General features: G+C 53.6%; 1 protein-coding gene across 3 annotated transcripts in view; it reads left to right on the top strand.

Moving 5' to 3' along the window:
- The window catches only part of CD82 (CD82 molecule), a 54545-nt gene that overhangs the window by 10949 nt on the left and 22371 nt on the right, over positions 1-21225 (top strand). For 2 of the 3 annotated variants that reach the window (XM_017529394.2, XM_017529395.1), the window contains 2 exons: positions 11245-11326; positions 18166-18248. In XM_017529394.2, the coding sequence (XP_017384883.1) occupies positions 18186-18248 (63 nt within the window). In that variant the 5' untranslated portion in view covers positions 11245-11326; positions 18166-18185. Of the gene's footprint in view, positions 1-11244; positions 11327-16950; positions 17029-18165; positions 18249-21225 lie in introns of those variants that run through there. The other variant, XM_037738876.1, reaches the window with a different exon arrangement.

Below are 21225 nucleotides of genomic sequence, written 5' to 3'. Positions count from 1 at the left end.
AAAAAAAAAAAAAAAAAAAAAAAGTATCTGATGTGTGCCAGGCCTTTTCTGGTCACTTTGCAGCCATGATGTCAGTCAGCCATCCCAGGTAGGGGTTATCACCATGTCTCATTGTACAGATGAGGAAACTGAGGGTCCAGGAGGTGAAACAACTTGCCCAAGGCCACAGAACTGAGAGGGGAAGAACTGGGCTTTTGATTTCAAACTCAAGGCTGGGGTCTGGTCTGGGACGGCAGCAGGTCCTGTTCTGGAGGGAGCCGGGATGTGGAGGAGGCAGCCTCTGCCCCACCCGCCATCCACGCAGAGAGGGTCGGCCTGAGGGTCACAGCTTTCTTGGGATTCAGGGTCTTACAGTGGGAGGGCACTGGCTGGTCACTAGAGACCCCTCTCAAATCCTGCTCTGCTGCTCCCTGGCTGTATGGCCCGGGGCAAGTCACCGCCCCGCTTGGGGCATCCGGATCCTCCTTTCTCTTAATGATCCCTTATGCTTTATAGCTCTTGGCAGTGCACATTTTCTCACGTACCTATTCCCGTTCCCTCAAGCCTTCCAGCACCCTGTGAAATACGGCGGGTGTTATTGCTAAGCCTGTTTCACAGAGGATGAGGATGACCGGGCAGTGAGTTGCCCAGGATCCCGTGGGTGGTGGGGGCGGTGTGAGAGCTAGGACTGGAACCTGGGTTGTCTTTGCTGCCTGTCTTGAGCCCAGCCCCTAAGAAGGGAGAGCTCTTTCTCTCTATTCTCAGCCTTAGGATGAAGGATCCCAGGACTCTTAGTTGGGCTGGTGGGTTGTGGATGCAAGGGACCCAGAATCCCAGGAGGAGCTGGCCTGGGATCTTTGCTGTTGGCCAAGAACCCATGGGGAGATAAGCTAGGGTGGTCCAGGCTGTCTGCGTTTCTGACTCCTGCCCAGGCCTTGCACGTGAGGCCCTTGGTGCTGCGGGGAAGGAGGTGTTCAGCCCAGGTTTTCCTCCCAGGTCAGCTGCTTGCTTCTCCTGGGAACTGTGCTTGTCCTCTAAAATGTATCATGCAGAATTTTCCAGACTCTCACACCCAGGGGCCTGGGCCCTGCAGTTTCACCTGAATGCCGTCACTTCCTCCTGAGTCTTCCTCATTCTCCCACACCTGGCTCCAGCCACCTTCTTCCCTCGGGGAAGACCGGCTCCTCTGGCCAAGCCAACTCCACTCTCTCGGGTTCTGTGCAGTGGGTGAACTGGCTGACCAGGTTGGTTAACTCCCCAGTGAGGTGTGAGAGCGGGGCCTGTGGCTGGTGTGGGTCCAAGCCCCTGCGGGGTCTGGCGGGGCATGCAGCAGAGTCTGTGCCTGGTAGGGAAAGGTTAGCCTCAGACCTGTAACTCTCAGGCTTGAGACTTTCAGCAAGTCACTGTTATCTTCTTTGAACCCTGGTTTCCTTCGTTGAAAAGGAAGAAAGCTACTTTCCTCGTTGATAGCTTCTGACACAGGTGTCTGGGAGGTTTGTGGCACTCAGGAAACGCCAGTCCCTCATCTTCCCTGCAGTGGGCTCAGGCTGCGTTACGCCTCCACCCACCCCAGCCCCATTGAGTGGAACACCTGGTTGGGCCTTGGCCTAAGGCCTGAACTATATCTGCTCTAGGTAGAGGGTGCCCTGGGCCGATAATGGGCCAAGGATTGGGCACAGGGACAGAATCAGGCTGATTTAAGCAGACTGCCAGTTCCAAGTTGTGGCCCTCTCTGGGCACGTGACTAACCCCCCCGAGCCTCAATTTCCAGATCTGTAGAAAGAGATACTCTGTCTCCTGTGTTCTCAGGATCACACATGATCAGCAAACAGGAGACCAGGGGATGGGGCCCAGGCGACCTGAGGGCTGCCTCCCAGGAGGCCTGGGTCAGGCCAGTGGCTGCTTATTTACATCTCAATTTTCCTGCTGAGGAACAAACAGTCCCCTTTCCTCTGGACACCTGGAGGCTCACCAGGCCCATATGCTCTTGATGCATGGCCTGGTGTGCTGGGTTGCCCAGGGAAGGAGGCAGCCTCTCTCTGAGCTCCTGTCTTCCTGTAGGAAGACAGCCAGGGAGCCAGCCCAGGTGTAAGGCCCTGCCTGGTTCTGAGACCACGATGGTGTCACCACATGTCCCATGCCTGGCCCCTGGGGACGGACCCCTTCCTATAGCGCCTAGCACCTTTCCTTCTCAGCTCTGTCTGTACATCCATACACACCTCTTCTAGCTCCGTGTGGCCCAGGACCTTCTCACCACACTTCCCTTTATTGTGCTTGAGCACTTTACTCCTCAAACCACACACCTCCCTCTAGGACAGGAATGAGCTGTTACTACCCAGAGAGAGGAACTCTCTGCCCTACAGAGTGCTCAGAACTATAGCTGTGAGAGGCAGGAAGGATTAGCCCATTGGACAGATGAAGGAACTGAGGCTCGGAAAAGTTAAATGACAGTTAGGAAAGAGCAGACAGGCCGGGCGTGGTCTACCCTTTTCCATTTTCCTGCTGAGGAACAAACAGTCCCCTTTCCTCTGGACACCTGGAGGCTCACGAAGACCACATGCTCTTGATGCAGGGCCTGGTGTGCTGGGTTGCCCAGGGAAGGAGGCAGCCTCTCTGAGCTCATTCCAGCACTTTGGGAGGCTGAGGCGGGTGGATCACTTGAGGTCAGGAGTTCGAGGTTTGGGGAAGGGGAGTGATTGATTACAGCCTAGAGTTGGCTGGGCTTTTCCCCCTCCCTTCTTCCTCCCCATGGCCCTGAGTTGCTCTAGTGGAGGGGATTGGATGGGGCTGTTTGGGACCCGGATGTTCATTTTGTCTTCGCTGCTGCAAGCTGAGGTCAGGTCCCTCCTGTCTGCCTTAGCTTCCTTGGGGGGCTTGGAGTGGCTGGCTCAGAGCACTGCAGGACCTCTCTCGTTATCAAGGCCTGGCCATCAGCCTGCTCAGGAATCACATTTGGTGGGGTATAGGGGTTTTTTTCCAGGGCACAGCACTGCAGCTCCTAGAATCTAGGGGAGGCCGAGGCGGAGAAAAATGTGCTGGGAAGGGTCATTGTTAATGGTAGGCAGGGAGAGGGCAGGGTGCGTGAGGCCAGTAGGGGAGCCCATGCCTTGGGAAGCCACAGGGGAGGTAGGACTCTTGGCTCCAAGACAGGCGGAGACAGATGGTGCAGGGCAGCCTCTGGGGTGGCCCCCCCACCGAGCGGTAGCTGGGGAGCCGGGCTGGATCCGGGGGTGGGATCCTCCTGCGTAGGCAGGACCTACACTCCCAGACGGGCCTCACTGCAGGCTCCCCTGGACTTCCTGGTGAAATCTGACAGGGCCTGAGTGTCTGCGGGTTGGTGCTCCCGGGGACTAGAGGCTCCCTTCACCCTGGAGTCTGTCTGTCTCTTTCTTTTTAGTGTCTCTGTTCCTGCCTCTCTCAGTCTCTGCTCTGTACCTTCCTCTGCCCGGGCCCCTCAGCAATCACAGAGGAGAGGCCCAGGGAGCCCTGGCAGGCCTGTGCTGGTTTCCTTTCGTTACTAGCGTTCCTGCCAGAGCTGCCAAGTGTCTGGGCTGGATAAATGGCTGCTTCCCTGCCTAGGAACCTGGGGCCCTCTGTGGGAAGCGCAGCATCTTTATTCCCGCCTCAGCAGGCCCAGATCTCTGCAGTGGAGCATGGAAGTGGGTCTCTCAGCCCCGCTTCTTGCAGGAGCTGGGCTCCCGTCGTGCTGAGCGCTGGGTAGGCTGGAGGTAGGGGCCTGTGGGCTGGGTGAGGTTGTCCCGGACACTCTGGGTGTTCCAAGGCTCTCAGGATGTTAAAGGGGGAGACTGAGATGATCACAGATATGGGGAACAACAAGGAAGAGGGGATGGTCCAGGGAGCCACAGACAGAGATAGGGACCCCTACAGAAGGGAAGAAACAGGTGAGGGAGAAGAAGTTGAGAGAGGGTTGAGCCCGCACAGAGCCCTGACCTGCCCTCTCCTTCTCACCTGGGCTGAGGTGCCTCCAGCCAGGTCTCAGCCAGGAAGACGCCCACCCCCAAGTTCTTGGAGTTGGAGACCTCCCCCGACCCTCCACCCCAGCCTCATCTCTCTGCATTTTCGCCCAAGGATCTATGTAGACAGAGTCCCTGTACCTACACGCAGCACTTTGCCTTTGCTGCGTCTCATTTACTCCTCTCTCTGCCCCTCAAATACTCCTAAAGCCCTACAGAGTGCTCAGAACTATAGCTGTGAGAGGCAGGAAGGATTAGCCCACTGGACAGATGAAGTAACTGAGGTTTGGAAAAGTTAAATGACAGTTAGGAAAGGGTAGACAGGCCAGGCACGGTGGCTCGTGTGTGTCATTCCAGCACTTTGGGAGGCCGAGGTGGGTGGATCACTTGAGGTCAGGAGTTCGAGACCAGCCTTGCTCACACGGTGAAACCCTGTCTCTACTAAAAATACGAAAATTAGCCAGATATAATGGTGGGTGCCTGTAATCCCAGCTACACAGGAGGCTGAGACAGGAGAATCGCTTGAGCCCGGGAGACAGAGGTTGCAGTGAGCCGAGATCATGCCATCGTACTCCAGCCTGGGTGACAGAGCAAGACTCTGTCTCAATAAACAGAAAAGAAAGGGTAAGCAGAACCAAGGTTTGAGCCACATCTGTCAGATGTCCATCCTAAATTCCCATGATGAGATAATTAGGGCCGCTGCATGGTGCTGCTGAGGGTCTGTGCCGGACAATGTTTTGGAAAGGCTGCCTTGAGGAGGTGGCATTTCAGCAGCCCTGTCTCCACCTTCCTGAGCTCAGTGCCTGGGGAGGGTATGAGGTGGCAAGGGGCTTGCCTGCTGCCATGTGAGGTCCCTGATTAGAGTCTCCCTCCCTTTCTAATCACCCTACTTAGAGCCCACACCCTTTGTTGTTGGCTGGCTAGGCTCTGGGATGGGTGTGCAAGCTGGTTGCTGGTGCCTAGTGTTGCCCCAGAGTGTCTTCACAGTTGGTTGTGTTCCCCTAGAGTGTCTTTAGTTGGTTGGGTTCAGAAGCTGGGCTATAAAACCCAAGTAAGCTAGGCCAGGCCTTGGTGGGTAATTTTCGTTACCTGTCATTTACAGCTTTGTAGGCAGCAAGGTGTGACAGTAAAGCTCAGGGGCTCTGGGAGGGTCAGACTGTGGGGGTTCAACTCTCTGCTCTACCAGCAAGGTGACCTTGGGCAAGGCCCTTGACCACCCTGAGTCTCAGTTTCTGCAGCTGTACAATGGGGTGATACGCAGTGCTTACCTCACAGGGTGATTGCAGGAATAAACTGGGCCATGTAAAGTGCTTGGCACAATCTCTAGCTAGTAATCATGCAGACATGCTCGCTTTTGTCACTGTTAAACACTTGAGTCTGTTCTAGAGAGCCTCTCTTGTCCTTCGGAGGGAGGTGGAGTCAGCAGGCTGCTTTGTGACTATGCTGGTGCATAATTGCTCACTTTCATGTCTCTGCCTCTCCAGACGGTGCTCCCTGAGGGCAGGGATGGGTCGGAGTCACCTGTTTCCTGTTTCTCTCCAGCTCTGGGCCAGCCTGGAGTGGGGATTTGGTGAACTGCAGTGGATGGTGGCTCAGGTTGGAAACTGAGCACAGAAGGGCCACTTGGGAGCCCCCTGAGAGGACAGCCCCTCAGGCCCTCTGGATCATGAGCTGTTTATTCTAAGAGGATAGTGTGCGGTTCCCTCTGAGGTTCCCTCTAAGGGCGAGGCCTGGCTTCATTTCCTGCTGTTTCAGCTCAGCTCTCTGTGTCTACCTCCTTCGTGGCTGGCTGGTGGGGGGAGAGATTTCTGAAATGCTGTGTGTTTGCTAAACCTGCAGGTGATTGGCCCCACCCCTGGATGTTCTGATTTCATAGTCCTGGGACTAGGGCTTTGCCCCTTTAACACCTGGCTGCAGTGACTGCCTTCCCTGCCTTGAGATTGCCTTGGTGGTGGGAAGCAATGTCACAAAGTCAGTAGGATATTGAGCTCCAGAGTCAGAGAGTCTCGAGGGCAGAGCTCAGCTGCACCACGGTCCCCTGTGTGACCAGGGCCAGTGCCACCACCCTCCTGAATCCCAGTGATCCTGCCTGGGGTTTGGAGACTGAATGAGATGAGATCAGTGAAGCAACACTCCCATCGAGGATGCTTTCATGAATGTTCCTTTTGCTCCTCAGTCTTCCCTCTGCCCAACCTCATTCAAATTCTTGGGTGCTGGTGACCTCCCTGGGGCAGTCTGCATGAAACCTGTGTCTATCCCATGCCTCCAGGGACAATCTTTATGTGACTTTCTTGCTGTGGGGCCTAACAGGACCTCCTCCCAGAATCCTCTGCCTCTGTCATGCTTATATCTCTGAGTTTGGCACACTTTAGGATTCTGCTTATATCTTTGGGATTCTGGCTTCCTCTGAGAGGGTCCTAGATAGCCCATTTTACGGATAAGAACACCAAGATTCAGTGCAGGTAGGCAGCTTGCAGAGATCATGTGGATGCTGAAAATGAGATTTGGAATTTAGGTCTCTCTCAGGGCCCATACTATGATCTGCTTCCTTACTCCGCCTCTAATTGTGGCACGGGGGAGAGGGCCTCATAAGGTGGCTGATCCCCGAGAGCCCACCTGGTAATCTGGATCCTGTTGTCAGGGCCTCTGGAATCTGGGACTTCTTGCAGCCTCTCTTTAGCTCCTAAATATCCCTCTAGGTTAGAGCTTTCCGATCAATGAGCTATTGAGATGGTTATCTCTGCAGCCCTTGAGAACAGAGCCCTGGCTAGTAACCTCAAGCCAGATGTAGTTCTATCTGTCTGTCCCAGTGCACTGAACAAATAGATACGCTTCTCAATGTGTATTATGATGCCAAACAAGTTGAGAAACACTGACTGCCCTAATCACTCCCCTCCCTATCCCCCAGTGTACACACTGAACATACAAATTCCCCAGAAGCGTTGGGGGTGGGGGTTCTTTGTCTTCTCTGGACATCAGTCTCTTCATCTGAGAAGTGGGGGCTGAGCTAGTGATGTCAAAGGCCATTCTGGCACTGTGAATCTGAGTGTGTGAGTCTTGGCACCTAGCACTGGAAGGGAGTGGGGACTGTCTGTGGCCCAAGCAGCCGGCTAAGAAGCCAAAACAGTCAAGCAAGGGAGCCGTGGAAAGCAAGAGGTCAGAGGCTATGGCTCAGCCTCAACTTGATTCTTTGGCTGCATGGGGTCCAGGTGGGAATGCTGGAGGGCTCCGGGTGTCTGCTGGTTTCCACTCTGCACTCTCATGTCAGAGCATCCCCCTTCTTCACCCAAAGACCCTCCAGTCTCATTGCTGGGGTTTCAAAGCAAAACCTCCTGATAAGGGCCACATCTGTCAGCCTCATCAGCCAAACTGAAGGAATGTCCCGATTAGGATTGGTGGAGCTGCTCTTTTCCTTCCTGATAGGAAGCTGAGAGTCAGACCTCAGGGAACTGGGGTAGGGTGCGGGGGTCAGGTAGAAGGCAGAGGTGTGGAAGTGGGGGTGGAGCGGGCTCTGCCATTTACCTTGTTCATTCGGGCAGCAGGTGAGGATGAAGCAACTTTAAAGTCAGACCTGAATTTTAATCATGGCTCAGCCACTTGTGTGGCCTTAGGCAAGTCACTGAACCTCTGAGTCTCAGTCCTTCCATCTGTTAAATGGGGATAATAATCTCTCAGTAATCTCTTGTTTAATAATAATGGGGGGTGCTATGGAGGTTGCAGTGGGTTATGGCATAATACACGAGAGCTGCTGGCCTGCCTTGCTCTTGTCCCCCTGGCCTCCTTTCCCCAAATGCCAGGTATCAGTCCCAGCTCTGGGGTCAATCCCAGCCATCTCAGGAGAGAGGGAGCCTGTCTCACTGGTTCATGGGATCATGTGACAGGAGCTCTTCCTTAATCTCTGAGACAAACAGGAAGGCGCTTTGGGCTCTGAAATCCTGTGATTCCTGGGAAGGTCTGACTTGGACGTGTTTCTTCCAGCCTTGGTGGTGGTAATGGCAGGATCTGCTCACTGTGTGGTGAGGTGCTGAGAGTGACCCCAAAGCTCCTCCCATGTCATTTCCCACTCCTCCAGCAATCCTGCGAGGTGGGGATCCCACCAGCACCTTAGCGTTAGAGTTGGGAATGTGGGGCTCAGAGGGGTTTAGTAACTCGCTTGCTGAAGCTCACACAGCTAGGAGGCGGCAGAGCTGCGATTGAAGCCTATGCTTTTGTTTCTTTGAGACAGAGTCTCACTCTTATTGCCCAGGCTGGAATGCAGTGGCGTGATCTCAGCTCACTGCAACCTCCGGCTCCTGGGTTCATGCAATTCTCCTGCCTCAGCCTCCTGAGTAGCTGGGATTACAGGCACACGTCACCATGCCAGCTAATTTTTTGTATTTTTAGTAGAGATGGGGTTTCACCATGTTGGCCAGGCTGGTCTCAAACTCCTGACCTCAGGTGATCCTCCCTCCTTGGCCTCCCAAAGTACTGGGATTACAGGTGTGAGCCACTGCTCCTGGCCGAAGCCGAGGTCTTAAAGGAAACCTGAGGCCCTCAATCCGCTTCAAGCTCACTCTTCTCCTGTCGCTCAGAGTAGCAGCTATTTTTTTTTCTGGTGGGTGGGGGTGAATATCAACAATAAAAATAAGATTAGAGATTGAAAAGCAAGAGGGTGGGAGGTAAAAAAGCCAGGCCTGGTGTCAGCGGAGTTTCAGGAAACATATCACCTGTCAAACATGAAAACAAACACAGCCCTCTGTGCCCAGCCTCTTCCTGTGGGCGATCAGGACAAAGTCCAGAGGACCAGAGAGCTGGTGGCCAAAGAACCAGCTTGCAGGAGGAGTGCCTGTGGATGGGCTGGCATCCAGGGCACAACAGCCAGGTCAGGACTTCTCTCTCCATTCTGCTCGACTGGGCAGAACGAGCTCCCACGGGATCGGATGCCCAACTCACCAAACTGGCTGGACCTCTGAGTTGCAGGCAGGAGGCACAGCCTGGAGGCTAGGGGCAGAGGCTCCTCCTTCCTTAGGCGGCCCAGCCTGGTCCTGCTTGTCCCCCAGCTCCTCACCCAGGAGCAGCAGTGGTCATCTGCTGGCACAGAGCCTCTCCAGGTTGGGAACATTGCTGGAGGCTGGATCAGGCCTCGGAGGGCAGCAGACTGTTGGTTAAGAAAGCAACAACTTTTCCAGATAATCAGCATCATCATAGTTGGTAAGATTATCTGACATTTACTGGGTGCCGGACACTTTATAGATATAAACTCTTTAAGCCTGACCACAACACATCATTAAGTTCATTTCACAGGTGGGAAAGCTGAGGCACAGTGGCAAAGTGTGGCAGAGGTGGCATCTTTAGGTAGGGAGAGTGGAAGGAGAGGGCCAGGCACCATCATGGATGCACCCTACTATGTGCTAGCCTGATGGTGATTCACCTTCATGCCCGTGATGGGTGGGCGGGGTTAGCATTCCCATCTGTGGATAAGGGAGCAGTTCTGCAGGGCTTCCTGAGGTCCTGTGGCAGACACCTGGCAGAGCCAGGGCTGGGAGCCAACGGCCGGCTGTGTGATTCCGAGCCCAGTGCTCCTTATCCCTCCCACGCAGGAGCCCCAATGAGCAGGGGCGGGGCCACAGGTAGAGAAAGGAGCTCTGGACTCTGGGAATCTTAAGTTCTCCACCTCATGCTTAGCCTGAGCTTGCTGTGCCATCTGCCACCTCTTGCTCTCTCTGGCTCCTCTGAAAAATACAGTGATCTCAAAGGTCTCATGCACAGTGATATTGCTCTGGGGTAACAGACTGGAGTGGAAGGAGCCCTGAGGCAGTGAAGGTTGGAAGATGGTACAGGAAGCTCCATGTGACACTGTTTTTCAGATGCCAGAATGCCAGGTAGATTCTCCCTGGCCAGGCGCTGTGGCACCAGAAACCCCATGCCTGCCTGCACCCCAGAAGAAAAGAGGGGCTGGCCTGTGTGAGGGATGGAGCCACAGCAGTAGGTCTCAGCACACTGGAACCCCCCGAAGAACTGAAGAAGCCCTGATGCCCAGGCTGCACCCTGAGCAGCTCGTCAGGATCTCTGGCAGTGGGGGCCGGGCATCAACAACCTTTAGAACTCCTGGGGTGATTCCTGTGGGCAGCCAAGGCTGGGCACCACCACTCTAGGGCATTTAGGAGTTGGGGGCAGAAAAAGCCTTGGCCCCCAGGTGGGCTTTCCAAGGCCTGTGACCTCCTGAAATTGGAAGGAAGCATGTGCCTGCCCATCTGCATGCATCTTTCTAGGGAGGGTTCACAGCTTTCGTCAGCTTTTCTGACCTAAAGGAAATTAAAATCCTTGTTTGAGCCCACACATTTGAGACAGGTCTGGACAATAAGGTGAGACCTCATCTCTACAAAATATTCAGGCACGCATGATGGCGTGCACCTGTGGTCCCAGCTCCATGGGAAACTGAGGCAGGAGGATCGCTTAAGCCCAGGAGGTTGAGGCTACAGTGAGCTGTGTTTACACCGTTGCACGCCATCCTGGGCGGCAGAGCAGAGTGAGATCCTGTCTCAAAAATATATATATTTTTTAAAATCCTACCTTAGGAGGAAGCAACCCATCTCCACCCCAATCCAGCGATATCATTGTAAGGATCAGAAACCTCCAGCTGCAGGGTCAGTGCTGGTCTACGAAACTTTCCTGTTCTCTCTAGACCTCTCTTTTCTCTCTTGCTTCCTAAAAATACACACCAAGAGCTGCTTATTCACAAGGTACTGTTCTAGGCTGTGGGACACAGGGTGAGTGGGACAGGGGCAGCCCCTCCCCTTGAGGAGCCCGTATTCTAGTGGCAGATGTAGACACACTAGTGAACAAATGGGCTAACTGCAGTGGGGGTGCCGTGTAACAACCTGGGCTGCTCCTTCGAGTCTCCTGGGGAGCCCAGCCCTACCCCTAGAGATCCCGATGACTTGGTGGGGGCAGGGGGCCTGGGCATGGCCTCTGTTGATTGTAACGAACAGCTGGAGTTAAAGCCTTCTGAATAGATTGGATGTTCAGGGAGGGCCTCCGGAAGGAGGGACGTCAGCCTTCTGAGCCAAGGCCTGCAGGGGAATATGGGAAAAGAGTAATCCTGGCAGAGAAACCCTTTTGCAAAGGGCCTGATACACCAGGACAACAGGAAAGAGGCCACATGAGCTGTGGCAGGGAAGAGGATGGAGGAGTGGCAACCCAGGTCGGGCCCTGCTGGCCACACAGGGAGCCTGGATTTATAGTGAATATGTCTTCATCACCTTTGGAGAGTCACAGACAGGAGTGACAAGATCTGGGTCATGTTTTTCAGAGTCCTCCCTGCTGTCGTGTGGACGACGCGTGGGTGAGGGCAGAAGTGGGCCCTGTGACCAGCTGTGCTGGTTTCGTGGAAGGTGAGTCCTGGGCCGGGAGGAGAGGCGGATTGGAGGGGACACACATGGGCTGTGGGGAGAAGAAGGTGAAGACCTGAGCATGGCTCTCGGGTGTTCAGTCTGAGCCACCTGGTGAGTGGAGGGACCATTTATTCCCCGCCTCCGGCTCCTACAGCATTTAGAGTCCTGGAGTGCTGGTCTCCGGAGGCTTGGCAGCAGATCCTGGCATTCAGAGCTGGCCCAGAGTTGAGCGCTTCACCCACCCCCCACCCACCCTGCAGGCAAGGACAGAAGAGGCCTGAGACCAGCCCCTACAGACTCATGGACAGTGGATCTCAGACTGCCTTCAGGTGGCCGAGCACTTGAAAGTCCTGGTGTTCTTCGTGGCAGTCCCTCCATCTGTCTGTCCATCCACCTGTCCACCTACCTACCCATCCACCCCTGCATCTAACCAGTTTTTCATTCAGCAACATTTGTTGGGAGTCTACCTTGTTCTCATAAATAACATAGTCTTCCCCCTCAAGGTATCACAGTCCTCAGGGGAAATGGACATGTAAGTAGCAAATGACTCCACAGCATGCATTATAGGAACGGCCATCTATCCACAGCCCACTGTGTGCCAGGCATTTTGCCCATACGATCTAATTTAATGTCTGGACAAATCTGCAAAATAGAGTTGTGGGTTTTTTTTGTCTCTCTTTTTTTTTTTTTTTTTTTTTTTTTTTTTTTTTTTTTTTTTTTTTTTTTTTTTTTTTTTTTTTTTTTTTTTTTTTTTTTTTTTTTTNTTTTTTTTTTTTTTTTTTTTTGAGATGAAGTCTCGCTCTGTCCCCCAGGCTGGAGTGCAGTGGCGTGATCTTGGTTCACTGCCACCTCCTCCTCCAGGGTTCAGCAATTCCTCTGCCTCAGCCTCCTGAGTAACTGGGACTACAGACACCCACCACCACACCCTACTCATTTTTGTATTTTTAGTAGAGAGATGGGGTTTCACCATGTTGGCCAGGCTGGTCTTGAAATCCTGACCTCCTGATCCACCTGCCTTGGCCTCCCAAAGTGCTGGGGTTACAGGCATGAGCCACTGTACCTGGCCTAAAAAATAGGTTTTATTTTTGTCATTTCACAGATGAGTAAAGTGAGGCTCAGAGAGGTTAAGTCACTTGTCCAAGGTCACACAGCTAGGAGGCATTAGAACTGCATTCAAACCCAAGGCAGTCTGATGCCAGAGCCTGTTCAGGCAGCTGCTCCAGTCTCTAGTGCCACTGGAAGGAAGGAGAGGGGGAGTGCCCCTAAACCAGCATGTGTCTTGGGGGTCGGGGGTGGCAGAGGTGGCGATGGCAAGGCTGGCTGGAGCTGGTTTCCTGGAGGTGGTGATTTCTGAGGTGAGCGTTAAATGATGAGTAGATGTTGGTAAAATATTAATATAATAATTTTATTATACAAACTGATTTGGCATAAAATGATATATTTGGTCAATGAAAATTATAGTTGCTCAGAAATGGTCACTTCACCCGCTGCAAAGTGTAACATAAGATCAGCACCTCACCAGGCTTGGTGGCTCACGCCTGTAATCCTACCACTGTGGGAGGCCTAGGTGGGTGGATCACCTGAGGTCAGGAGTTCAAGACCAGCCTGGCCAACATGGTAAAACCCCATCTTTAATAAAAATACAAAAAATAGTGGGGCATGATGGCCCATGCCTGTAATCCCAGCTACTTGGGAGGCTGAAGCAGGAGAATCACTTGAACCCAGGAGGCGGAGGTTGCCATGAGCCAAGATCGTGCCACTGCACTCCAGCCTGGGTGACAGGGCAAGAGCGAGACTGTCTCAAAACAACAATGAAGAGCAGCACCTCCATCCTGCTGCTCATGGCTCTCTGAGACGGTTCTGGAAGTTTCCATAAGGCGTGCCTGCACCTCCTTCCCTTTAGTTGTCGGTGTTTTTAACACAGGAAAGCTTGGGCGACTCTCCAATGTTTACCAAAAGTGTACACAAGAAAGCGTAACAGTGGAGGACATTCTTTTGGCTTAATATCATCTATAAATTAAATCCTCATCCCTCAGTTCTTCCTCAAGTACTGAGCCAACTGATGGTGATGACACAGACACAGCCCCAGCTCCGGGTCACCAAGTCCCGACTGTGCCAGGCGCTGACCTCACTCCCTCTTCAGGACGGGGGTGCAGTTGGGAGTTCCACTCTCCAAGGAGATGAATAAGGCCCCGGATGTCCCTCCTCTGTGGCCACACATTGGCAGAGCCAGGATTTGAACCCTTGTCTGGGGATTCTGTGTCTTCTCTCTCTAAATTACAATCAATGCCTGCCAGACAGCTGGCTGTTTTCTTTCCCCGAAGATCCCACGTTGAGGGTGGTCCTGCCCCCTGCTGCCTCTTACAGACACTTGTGGGCACACCATTTGATCCCCTATACTGGGGCCAGCAGGCTTTTTCTGTAAAGAGCCAGCTAGGCCAGTAGGCAGGGCTATGTGCCAATACAACTTTATGAAAGCAGAAATTGAGATTCCATGTAATTTTCATGCCTTAAAGAATCTTTTCATTTTTCTTTTAACTATGTAAAAATATGAAATCTGTTCTTAGCTCAGAAGCTGTATAAAAAACAGGCAGGGGGCCAGGGTGGTCTGCAGACTGTGGTTTACAACCCTGGCTCCACACCAACCCTTATTTCTGTCTCATGGATGGCAGACTGAGGCGCAGCTCTCGGCATGGGAGGGCAGAGCCGGGCATAACCCCTGGACCTCTGAATCTAACCTCGGGTGCCCCTTGGAGCTCGGCAGTGGTTGTGGATTCCTTGAAGTTGATGCCACAGCCCATTGTGGGTGACCTGGCTGTGTCCCCGCTGAGGGCCGAGCTGACTCCCCTGCCTGTGTGGGACTGACCATCTCCTGCCGAGTGTGGAGAATGTCCTTCACCCTCTGCTCCCTGCCGCTGTGAGGCAGAAACATGTACACCTGCAGGGCAGGAAGACTTTGTCTTCTGGATCTTGGCCAGCTTGCCTGGGAGCCACCCACCCAGGATCCAGGTAGCAGCACCATCTTCTCCCTCGAGTGATGTCCAGGTACCCTCTGGGTCTGTCTTGCTTGGCTGGGCTGCGTCTGGACCTACCCAGCTGCCTCCTGTGTGGGATGGAGCCCATGGGTGGTATAAGGGCCAGGCAGCCTGGGCCATGACCTTGCCGGTCCTCCTACTTGTAACCTTGGGCAGGTTCCTTCTCCCCTCGGTGCCTCTGTTTGCACACAGAGGGCTGAAGAGCTTAGCTCAATGCCTGACACAATCTGTGTGTGTGACCAAGGGACCAGCCAAGCTTGCCCAGGGTCTGGAATATCACGGAAATACCAGCCCAGTCACGTCTGCCTTGGCGACGAGGTTCCCATCCTCCCCCTTGCCCTCCAGGCAGAGCTCCTCTGAGCATTTTGTCCTCACACCTAACTGGACAAAGGAAACCCAGCCATCCCTAGAGATCCCTTTATGATCCTGGCTGTTGCCCAGAAGGGACCACTTCATAGAAGAAAGATCCTGGGCTCTGGAAACCACTGCAGCTTATGAGCTGTGTGACTGGGGCACGCTACTGAACCTGTGTGAGCCTCTGGTCTGCCAGGGATAGAGATATTCACTTCCTGGGCCGGTTGTGAGGAGGAAGGGGGATGTTGTCTGAAAATGGCCACTTGTAGTGTTTGCTATTCCCTGGTGGCCACCTTCTCCCTCACAGGCCCCATACTTACTCTTTTTTTTTTTTTTTTTTTTTTTTTTTTTTTTTTTTTTTGAGACAGAGTCTTGCTCTGTTGCCCAGGCTGGAGTGCAATGGTATGATCTTGGCTCACTGCAACTTCCACCTCCTGGATTCAATAATTCTCATGCCTCAGCCCCCTGAGTAGCTGGGATTATAGGCACCCACCACCACATCCAACTAATTTTTATATTTTTAATAGAGATGGGGGTTCACCATGTTGGCCAGGCTGGTCTCGAACTCCTGACCTCAGGTGATCTGCCAGCCTTGGCCTCCCAAAGTGCTGGGATTACAGGCATAAGCCACTGTGCCCGGTCTATACTTACTCTTTTCTAAAAGCTATCCTTTGCTGAATGCCCCCGCCCCGGCAAGGCTGAGCAGAGGACGTGGGAGCTGGAAACTGTAGAAACCCCCTTCCTGGACTTTCTGAGACTGCAACACCATGCGTCTGACTCAGGGTTGCTAAAGAGCTCTTTCCGCACTTCTCCAATTTCGCAAGGATGCCAGTGGCCCCGGTGCCAAGGGGCACAGTTAGTTCTGGACTGCAGTTAGAGGACGTTCTTCTGGTGAAGGGTAGCTTAGCTGTTACTGCTTGGGCACTGAGCCTGGGTTGTTCTCTTGGTGGATGGCCTGTGCTGCTTACTGGGAGGAGACCTGGTCAGGCCCTAACACAGCAGATCTGTGAGAGGAAAGAAAAACAGACGCCACCTCGCTTTGGGAGAGAATCTCTCTTTTCTTGCTGTCTTATTCCTGACATTTGGGAAGTGCCTGCGGTATTTCAGGTTCTGTGCTGGGAGGGAAGAGAGAGCAAAGACCACAGCTATCCTTGATGTACTGCAGACCCCAGGGGCCTTCCTAGGCCAGGACGGGGTTTGGGCATCGAAGGTCTCTGGCTTTCTGGCTACGGGGAAGTCATGTTTTCTCCTCTCTAGGTCTAGAGAAGGCCCCTAGGGAGGGGCCCAGGGTGCACTGCCCTGGCTCCTGAGTCAATGCCATCTCTGCAATTCTCACACCCACGCCTTAGACCCCCCCAAGACTGGAAGAGCCATTTTGTCGAATCTCCCTACATAGCACTTAAATCCCTCATGAGTATTTTTTTAGACGCTTCCATGCTGCTTGTGACGGGGAGCTCACTACCACCCAGGTGGCTTTTTCCTAACTTGGGCAGCTTTGCTTCATGTGGTACCTCCCAAATCTGCCCTTTAGAAAGGCAGTTAAAGAAAACTTCTAACAAAGCTGTTAGGGGAAGGAAAACTGGACTGGACCCCTTGAGAGGTCATGAGCCCTCCTCAGTAGCCACCTTCCCTGTCACTGGAGGTATATAAAGTGGAAGCTGAGCTCCCACTTGACAAGGAGAATAGAATATTATTGATTGTTAACATGTCCAGAAAAGAGTAGGGGCTGGGCGCAGGGGCTCTCTCCTGTAATCCCAGCACTTTGGGAGTCTGAGGCTGGTGGATCACCTGAGGTCAGGAGTTCGAGGCCAACCTGACCAACACGGCAAAACCATGTCTCTACTAAAAATACAAAAGTTAGCCAGGTGTGGTGGAGAGCACCTGTAATCCCAGCTACTTGAGAGACTGGGACATGAGAATAGCTTGAATCCGGGAGGCGGAGGTTGCAGTGAGCCAAGATTGTGCCATTGCACTCCAGCTTGGGTGACAGAGCAAGACTCTGTCTCAAAAAAAAAAAAAAAAAAAAGAGTAGGGAACCTACGTGTAGCCGGGGAAATTGCGGACTTTCAAGAAACCCGAGCCTCGGGCTTTCCCTTCCCTTTGCTCTGTGGCCTGCCCTTCCCCCTCCAAAAGGCAGGGAAACGCAAGTGGGCCTGGTGCCTTCCCCGCCACCCCCCAGCCCAGCTTTGCCCATGCAGCTGTCCCAGGCCAGCTGTCCAGGCCCCAGCTGCCCGGCGGTGCTGGCTCCCTTGGCCCCACAGGGCCTGAAGGCTGGCGGTGGACACTCCTGGATTTTCTGGCCTCAGAGTCACGGTGAGGCAGTCAGCTTCCCTCTTGCTTCCGGGGTCCTCCCCTCGCCTGGGGTCTTTTGGAGTGGAGCGGCACAGCGTGCTCAAGCATGATTTGTGTCATCTCAGAAGCACAGCTTGTGTCACTGGGGAGACTGAAAACTTGGAAACAACCTGTGTGTCCAATCTTAGAGTGTTGGTGAAATGCTTTATGGGATGGCACCTCTGGGACTTTAACCTGGGGCCACTGGGGTTCCTGAATGGGTTTCATGAGGCCCATGAATTCCCAGAAATTATTAGCATCACACAATGCTAACTACACATGAATTTTCTGGGGCACTCTGTGAGCCCCCAAATGTTAATCAGTACTGGCAAATAGGATGGAATCCCATGTACCATGTGAAGCGGTGTTGTAGAAGAGCATTTCATCAGCACATAGAAAGTGAAGATTATAGAATGAAAAAAAGACCACAAAACGCTATACGGAATGAGCCCAATTTTGTTTAGAACCGTTTGTTATACACACACACACAAACACACATACATATGAATTATAGCTTCTAAAGTGATGACAATTTTTAATTGCTGGGGTGTGCTACATTTTGTTTGATTTCTGGTGTTCTGTTTCTGTTGGGTGTTCTACAATGCATGTTTATTGCCTCTGTAATAAGAAGCCAGGACACTCAGCCCATTTTCTGAGAAGCCAGAATTCCCCTTCTCACCTTGGCAGCCCCCACAGTTCCCAGCCCCTAGTTCCAGAGGGAGTCTGTGAACCAGCACAGGTCTCACCTCTGCGTCTGTCAATGCATCACCAACTTCCTGGCCCCCTGACTTCAGCTAGAGTCCATCCGTGCAAGTTTCAGAGCCTGGGTCACGGAGGTGCGGAGCGAGGGTCTCCCTCTACCATTTTGCTCCCAGAAGCCACAGCCCCAGTGCAGTGTCTGACCCAGATCCTAACTGCCAAGCATCAAGTACCTGGCCCACGAGACTGCTCATGGGACCTCACTTCCTAGCTATGTGGCTTCAGGCTACTGGTCTAACCTCTCTGGGGCTCTGCGTCCCGTAAGGCAGGGGCAGGGTTAGAACTCACCTCCTGGGGCTCCTGCAAGGGCAAACCGAGATGATCCCCTCACTGGCCTGCCTGCCTTCTGTCTTCCCCCAGGGAGTTCCAGGACTGGCAGGATGGGCTCAGCCTGTATCAAAGTCACCAAATACTTTCTCTTCCTCTTCAACTTGATCTTCTTTGTAAGTATGTCCCATGCCACCCTGACTGTCCCATACCATCCTGACTGCCTCCAAGAGATTCTCTTCCCAGGGGCTTCCCAGCCTGAACCCTTCAGCATTGACCAGGCTGGGATTGGGAAGGTTTGGTGGGTGGGGACTGAGGATGGACTGTCTCAATGGAACCTGGTGGGGGCGGCGAGGAGATTCCCTGGCATTCCCGGTTGGTCCTTTGACAAAGCTTTAGAATCCTGACCCGGCCTTCCCCTCTCCTAGAAAACCGGAAGCCTGGGCTGGCCAGGGCTGTAAATGGGGATGGGGAGGACAAGGAGAGCCCCTGGGCATCCCCCTAACTCCACAGCAGGAGCTGCTGGAAGAAGCCTCTTAACATCTCCCTAGTCCTGTCCTGGCCCCCACCCTGCCCGTGTGATTTGGGATTACAGGAGGATTGTTTGAGGCCAGGGATTCAAGAACAGGTTGGGCAACATAGCAAGACCCTGTTTAATCTACAAAAAGTGACCTTTGACCATTCCAGGCCCCAGTTGCCCCTATGACACCCTGTCCCTCTTGTGGGGAGGTATCTCCCTGGGCTCTCACAGGGTGAACAAGAGGGGGCCAGCGAAGGACACATACCTCCTTCCCCAGACCCAACCCAGCTGGCCTCACTGGGTCCCCAAGCCACGGGCCATCCAGATGTCAGCTCTGTGGACACTGACTGCTGGTTTTCCTGGGGTCTTGGTTTTCCTCTCTGGCCTGGCACAGACGCCTCTTGCCTTGGAGTTGCCGGGATGGTGGGGTGTGTGTGAGTGTGAGTGTGTCGTGGGGGGAGCAGTGCCCTGGAGAGGCCTTCATAGCCCCGGAATAGTGTTGGCGGCACTGGCTTCTCCATGTTGATAGTTTACCCTATACTGTTAAAAAAAAAATAGGATTGTACAGTAGGATGTTTATTATGATCCAAATTTTTAAATGTACCTATTCATAAAAAGTGAAGATTTTTGAGAGGAGAAGAAAATCCCTCTGAATGTTAACTTTGGGATTCTTGGGAACTTTGATTTTATTCTTTATGCATCTCTGTATTTTCCAAATTTTCTATGGTAGATATGAATTACTTGTTTGGGGAGGGGGAGTTTACAAGTTACATAGTTCAGGGAAGTTTGGGAAATAAAAAAGAATCATTCCAAATTCCCCTTCAGGCCAGTTATGGCGGCTCATGCCTGTAATCTCAGTGCTTTGGGATTACAGGAGGATCGTTTGAGGCCAGGAGTTCGAGAACAGCTCAGGCAACATAGCAAGACCCTGTTTCTCTACCAAAAAAACTTTTAAAATTCCCCTCCCTAACTCTAACCCAAGGCACAGATATGTACACGTGTGTTCCTGGCACCCGCACACAAGTATGCACACATGCATGTGCCTGCACACGCAGCCCTGGCACAGGGCTGTTTTTGTCCACCCTGGCTGCCTCCTGGAGGACCCTATGAAGCCCCACTGTGGCTTGTTCCTCTGCTCACGGCAGCCAGCGCTGGAACCCACCCCGGGCCGGGCTGGGCTTCCCCAGCTTGGCGGTCAAGTCTCTCCTGGCTGCCCTAGGACTTTGGGAAACAGCTGCCCTTGCAGGCAAAGGCAAGCTTTCCTGGCAAACACTTGCTGTCTGGGCTGAGACTCAGCATAAAGGCCAAGAGGCCAGGACCGGGGGGTAGGGGAGAGAGGAGCGCTGTAGCTCTATCCCTGGGGGCTTTACAGTCTAGAGAGAGGGGCCTGGGATCTAGCCTAGGAGGTCACAAGGAGCTTGAGTTTCAGGGCTATGAAAGCTTTCCTCCATGCAGTCAGGGGGTGGTGAGATCCCAGTAGAGAAAGTGAGTGGGGTTGGTGGTGTTGGCCAGGGTGTCCCTTTCTGTCCTGCTCCCAGGCTGCCCTATGGAACCAGGGACTGGAAAAGCTGCCCCCTGGCCAAGGCTTGGCCTTCGTATTGGCTCCTCCAGGGGGCTGGCAGGAGCCAGGTGTTAACTGTCCATGTGCCAGGGCCCAGGAGGACCCATCAGGATGCTGGAGCGGGAGAGGGGGAGCCTGTGTGACAGGAGGGTGACAGGGAAAGCAGAAGGCTGGGGGAGGCAGAGCAGGCTTGTTTACTCCTCAGCAAACATGTATCTGACACTCAGTATCTTCAGATGTTCAGGACGGAAGAGCCCTCCTTGACTGCTGTACATCCGGAGCTTGTGTCCTAGGGAGCAGTGGGCCTCCAACAAATAACTACTCACATGCATGGAAAATTGCGGTTGTTGGGGTGCTAGGAACAGATAGCCTTCTGGGAAAGCAGATGAGGCTCTTGGCCTGGTCCGGGAGGTCAGCAAAGGCTTCCTGGGGTTCTGGGTGTGGCTATGGGGAGGGGGTCAAGGGGTTGAGGCAGAGTGCACCTCCCCAGGCACAGACCAGGCTGGCCTGCCTCTTTGATTTATGCATGTTGGGAGGGGTCAGGTGATTGGATTGTGGTTTGGAAAAACCCACGTACCTGCCATGTGTGCTCGCGCCTGCGCGCATGCGCACGTGCACCGCTTTGCCTGTGCTCCCTCTGGACTCCAGACTCCCCAGCAAATGGCCACTTTTCTCAGGTCCAGAGAAATGCAGAGGCACTGGTGCTGTGGCTCTGCTGGGGAGGGACGCTCACTGCCCTGAGGGTCCCGGATCCTGGCTGAGTCCCATCTGGGGACTGGAGAAGGACTGCGGAGTGATTAACATGGGGCGTGCCCTGCAGCCCCAGTCTTGGTTCACAGAGAAAAAGGGGGTGCCATGGTGCCTTACCCATTCTGGTAGGCTGCCCAGCCTTCTTCCTGCCTGTGCCGCGGCCCCGTGGCTGGTTCAGCCACACCTGACCAGCAGGCAGGGCTCATCAGACCTGCAGAGGGACTGAAGGGGTGGCCATGGGGGCTTTGCTGTCTGGGTTCCTCTTGGTAAGTTGAGGAGGCAGCTGAGTAGTGTGGGGTTTGGATCTGCTTGGGATTATGTG

The sequence above is a fragment of the Cebus imitator genome, unplaced genomic scaffold (assembly GCF_001604975.1).
Source record: "Cebus imitator isolate Cc_AM_T3 unplaced genomic scaffold, Cebus_imitator-1.0 Scaffold58, whole genome shotgun sequence".
Lineage (NCBI taxonomy): Eukaryota > Metazoa > Chordata > Mammalia > Primates > Cebidae > Cebus > Cebus imitator.
The sequence above is the reverse complement of the archived record's forward strand: the minus strand, read 5'-3'. Positions and strand labels throughout refer to the sequence as shown.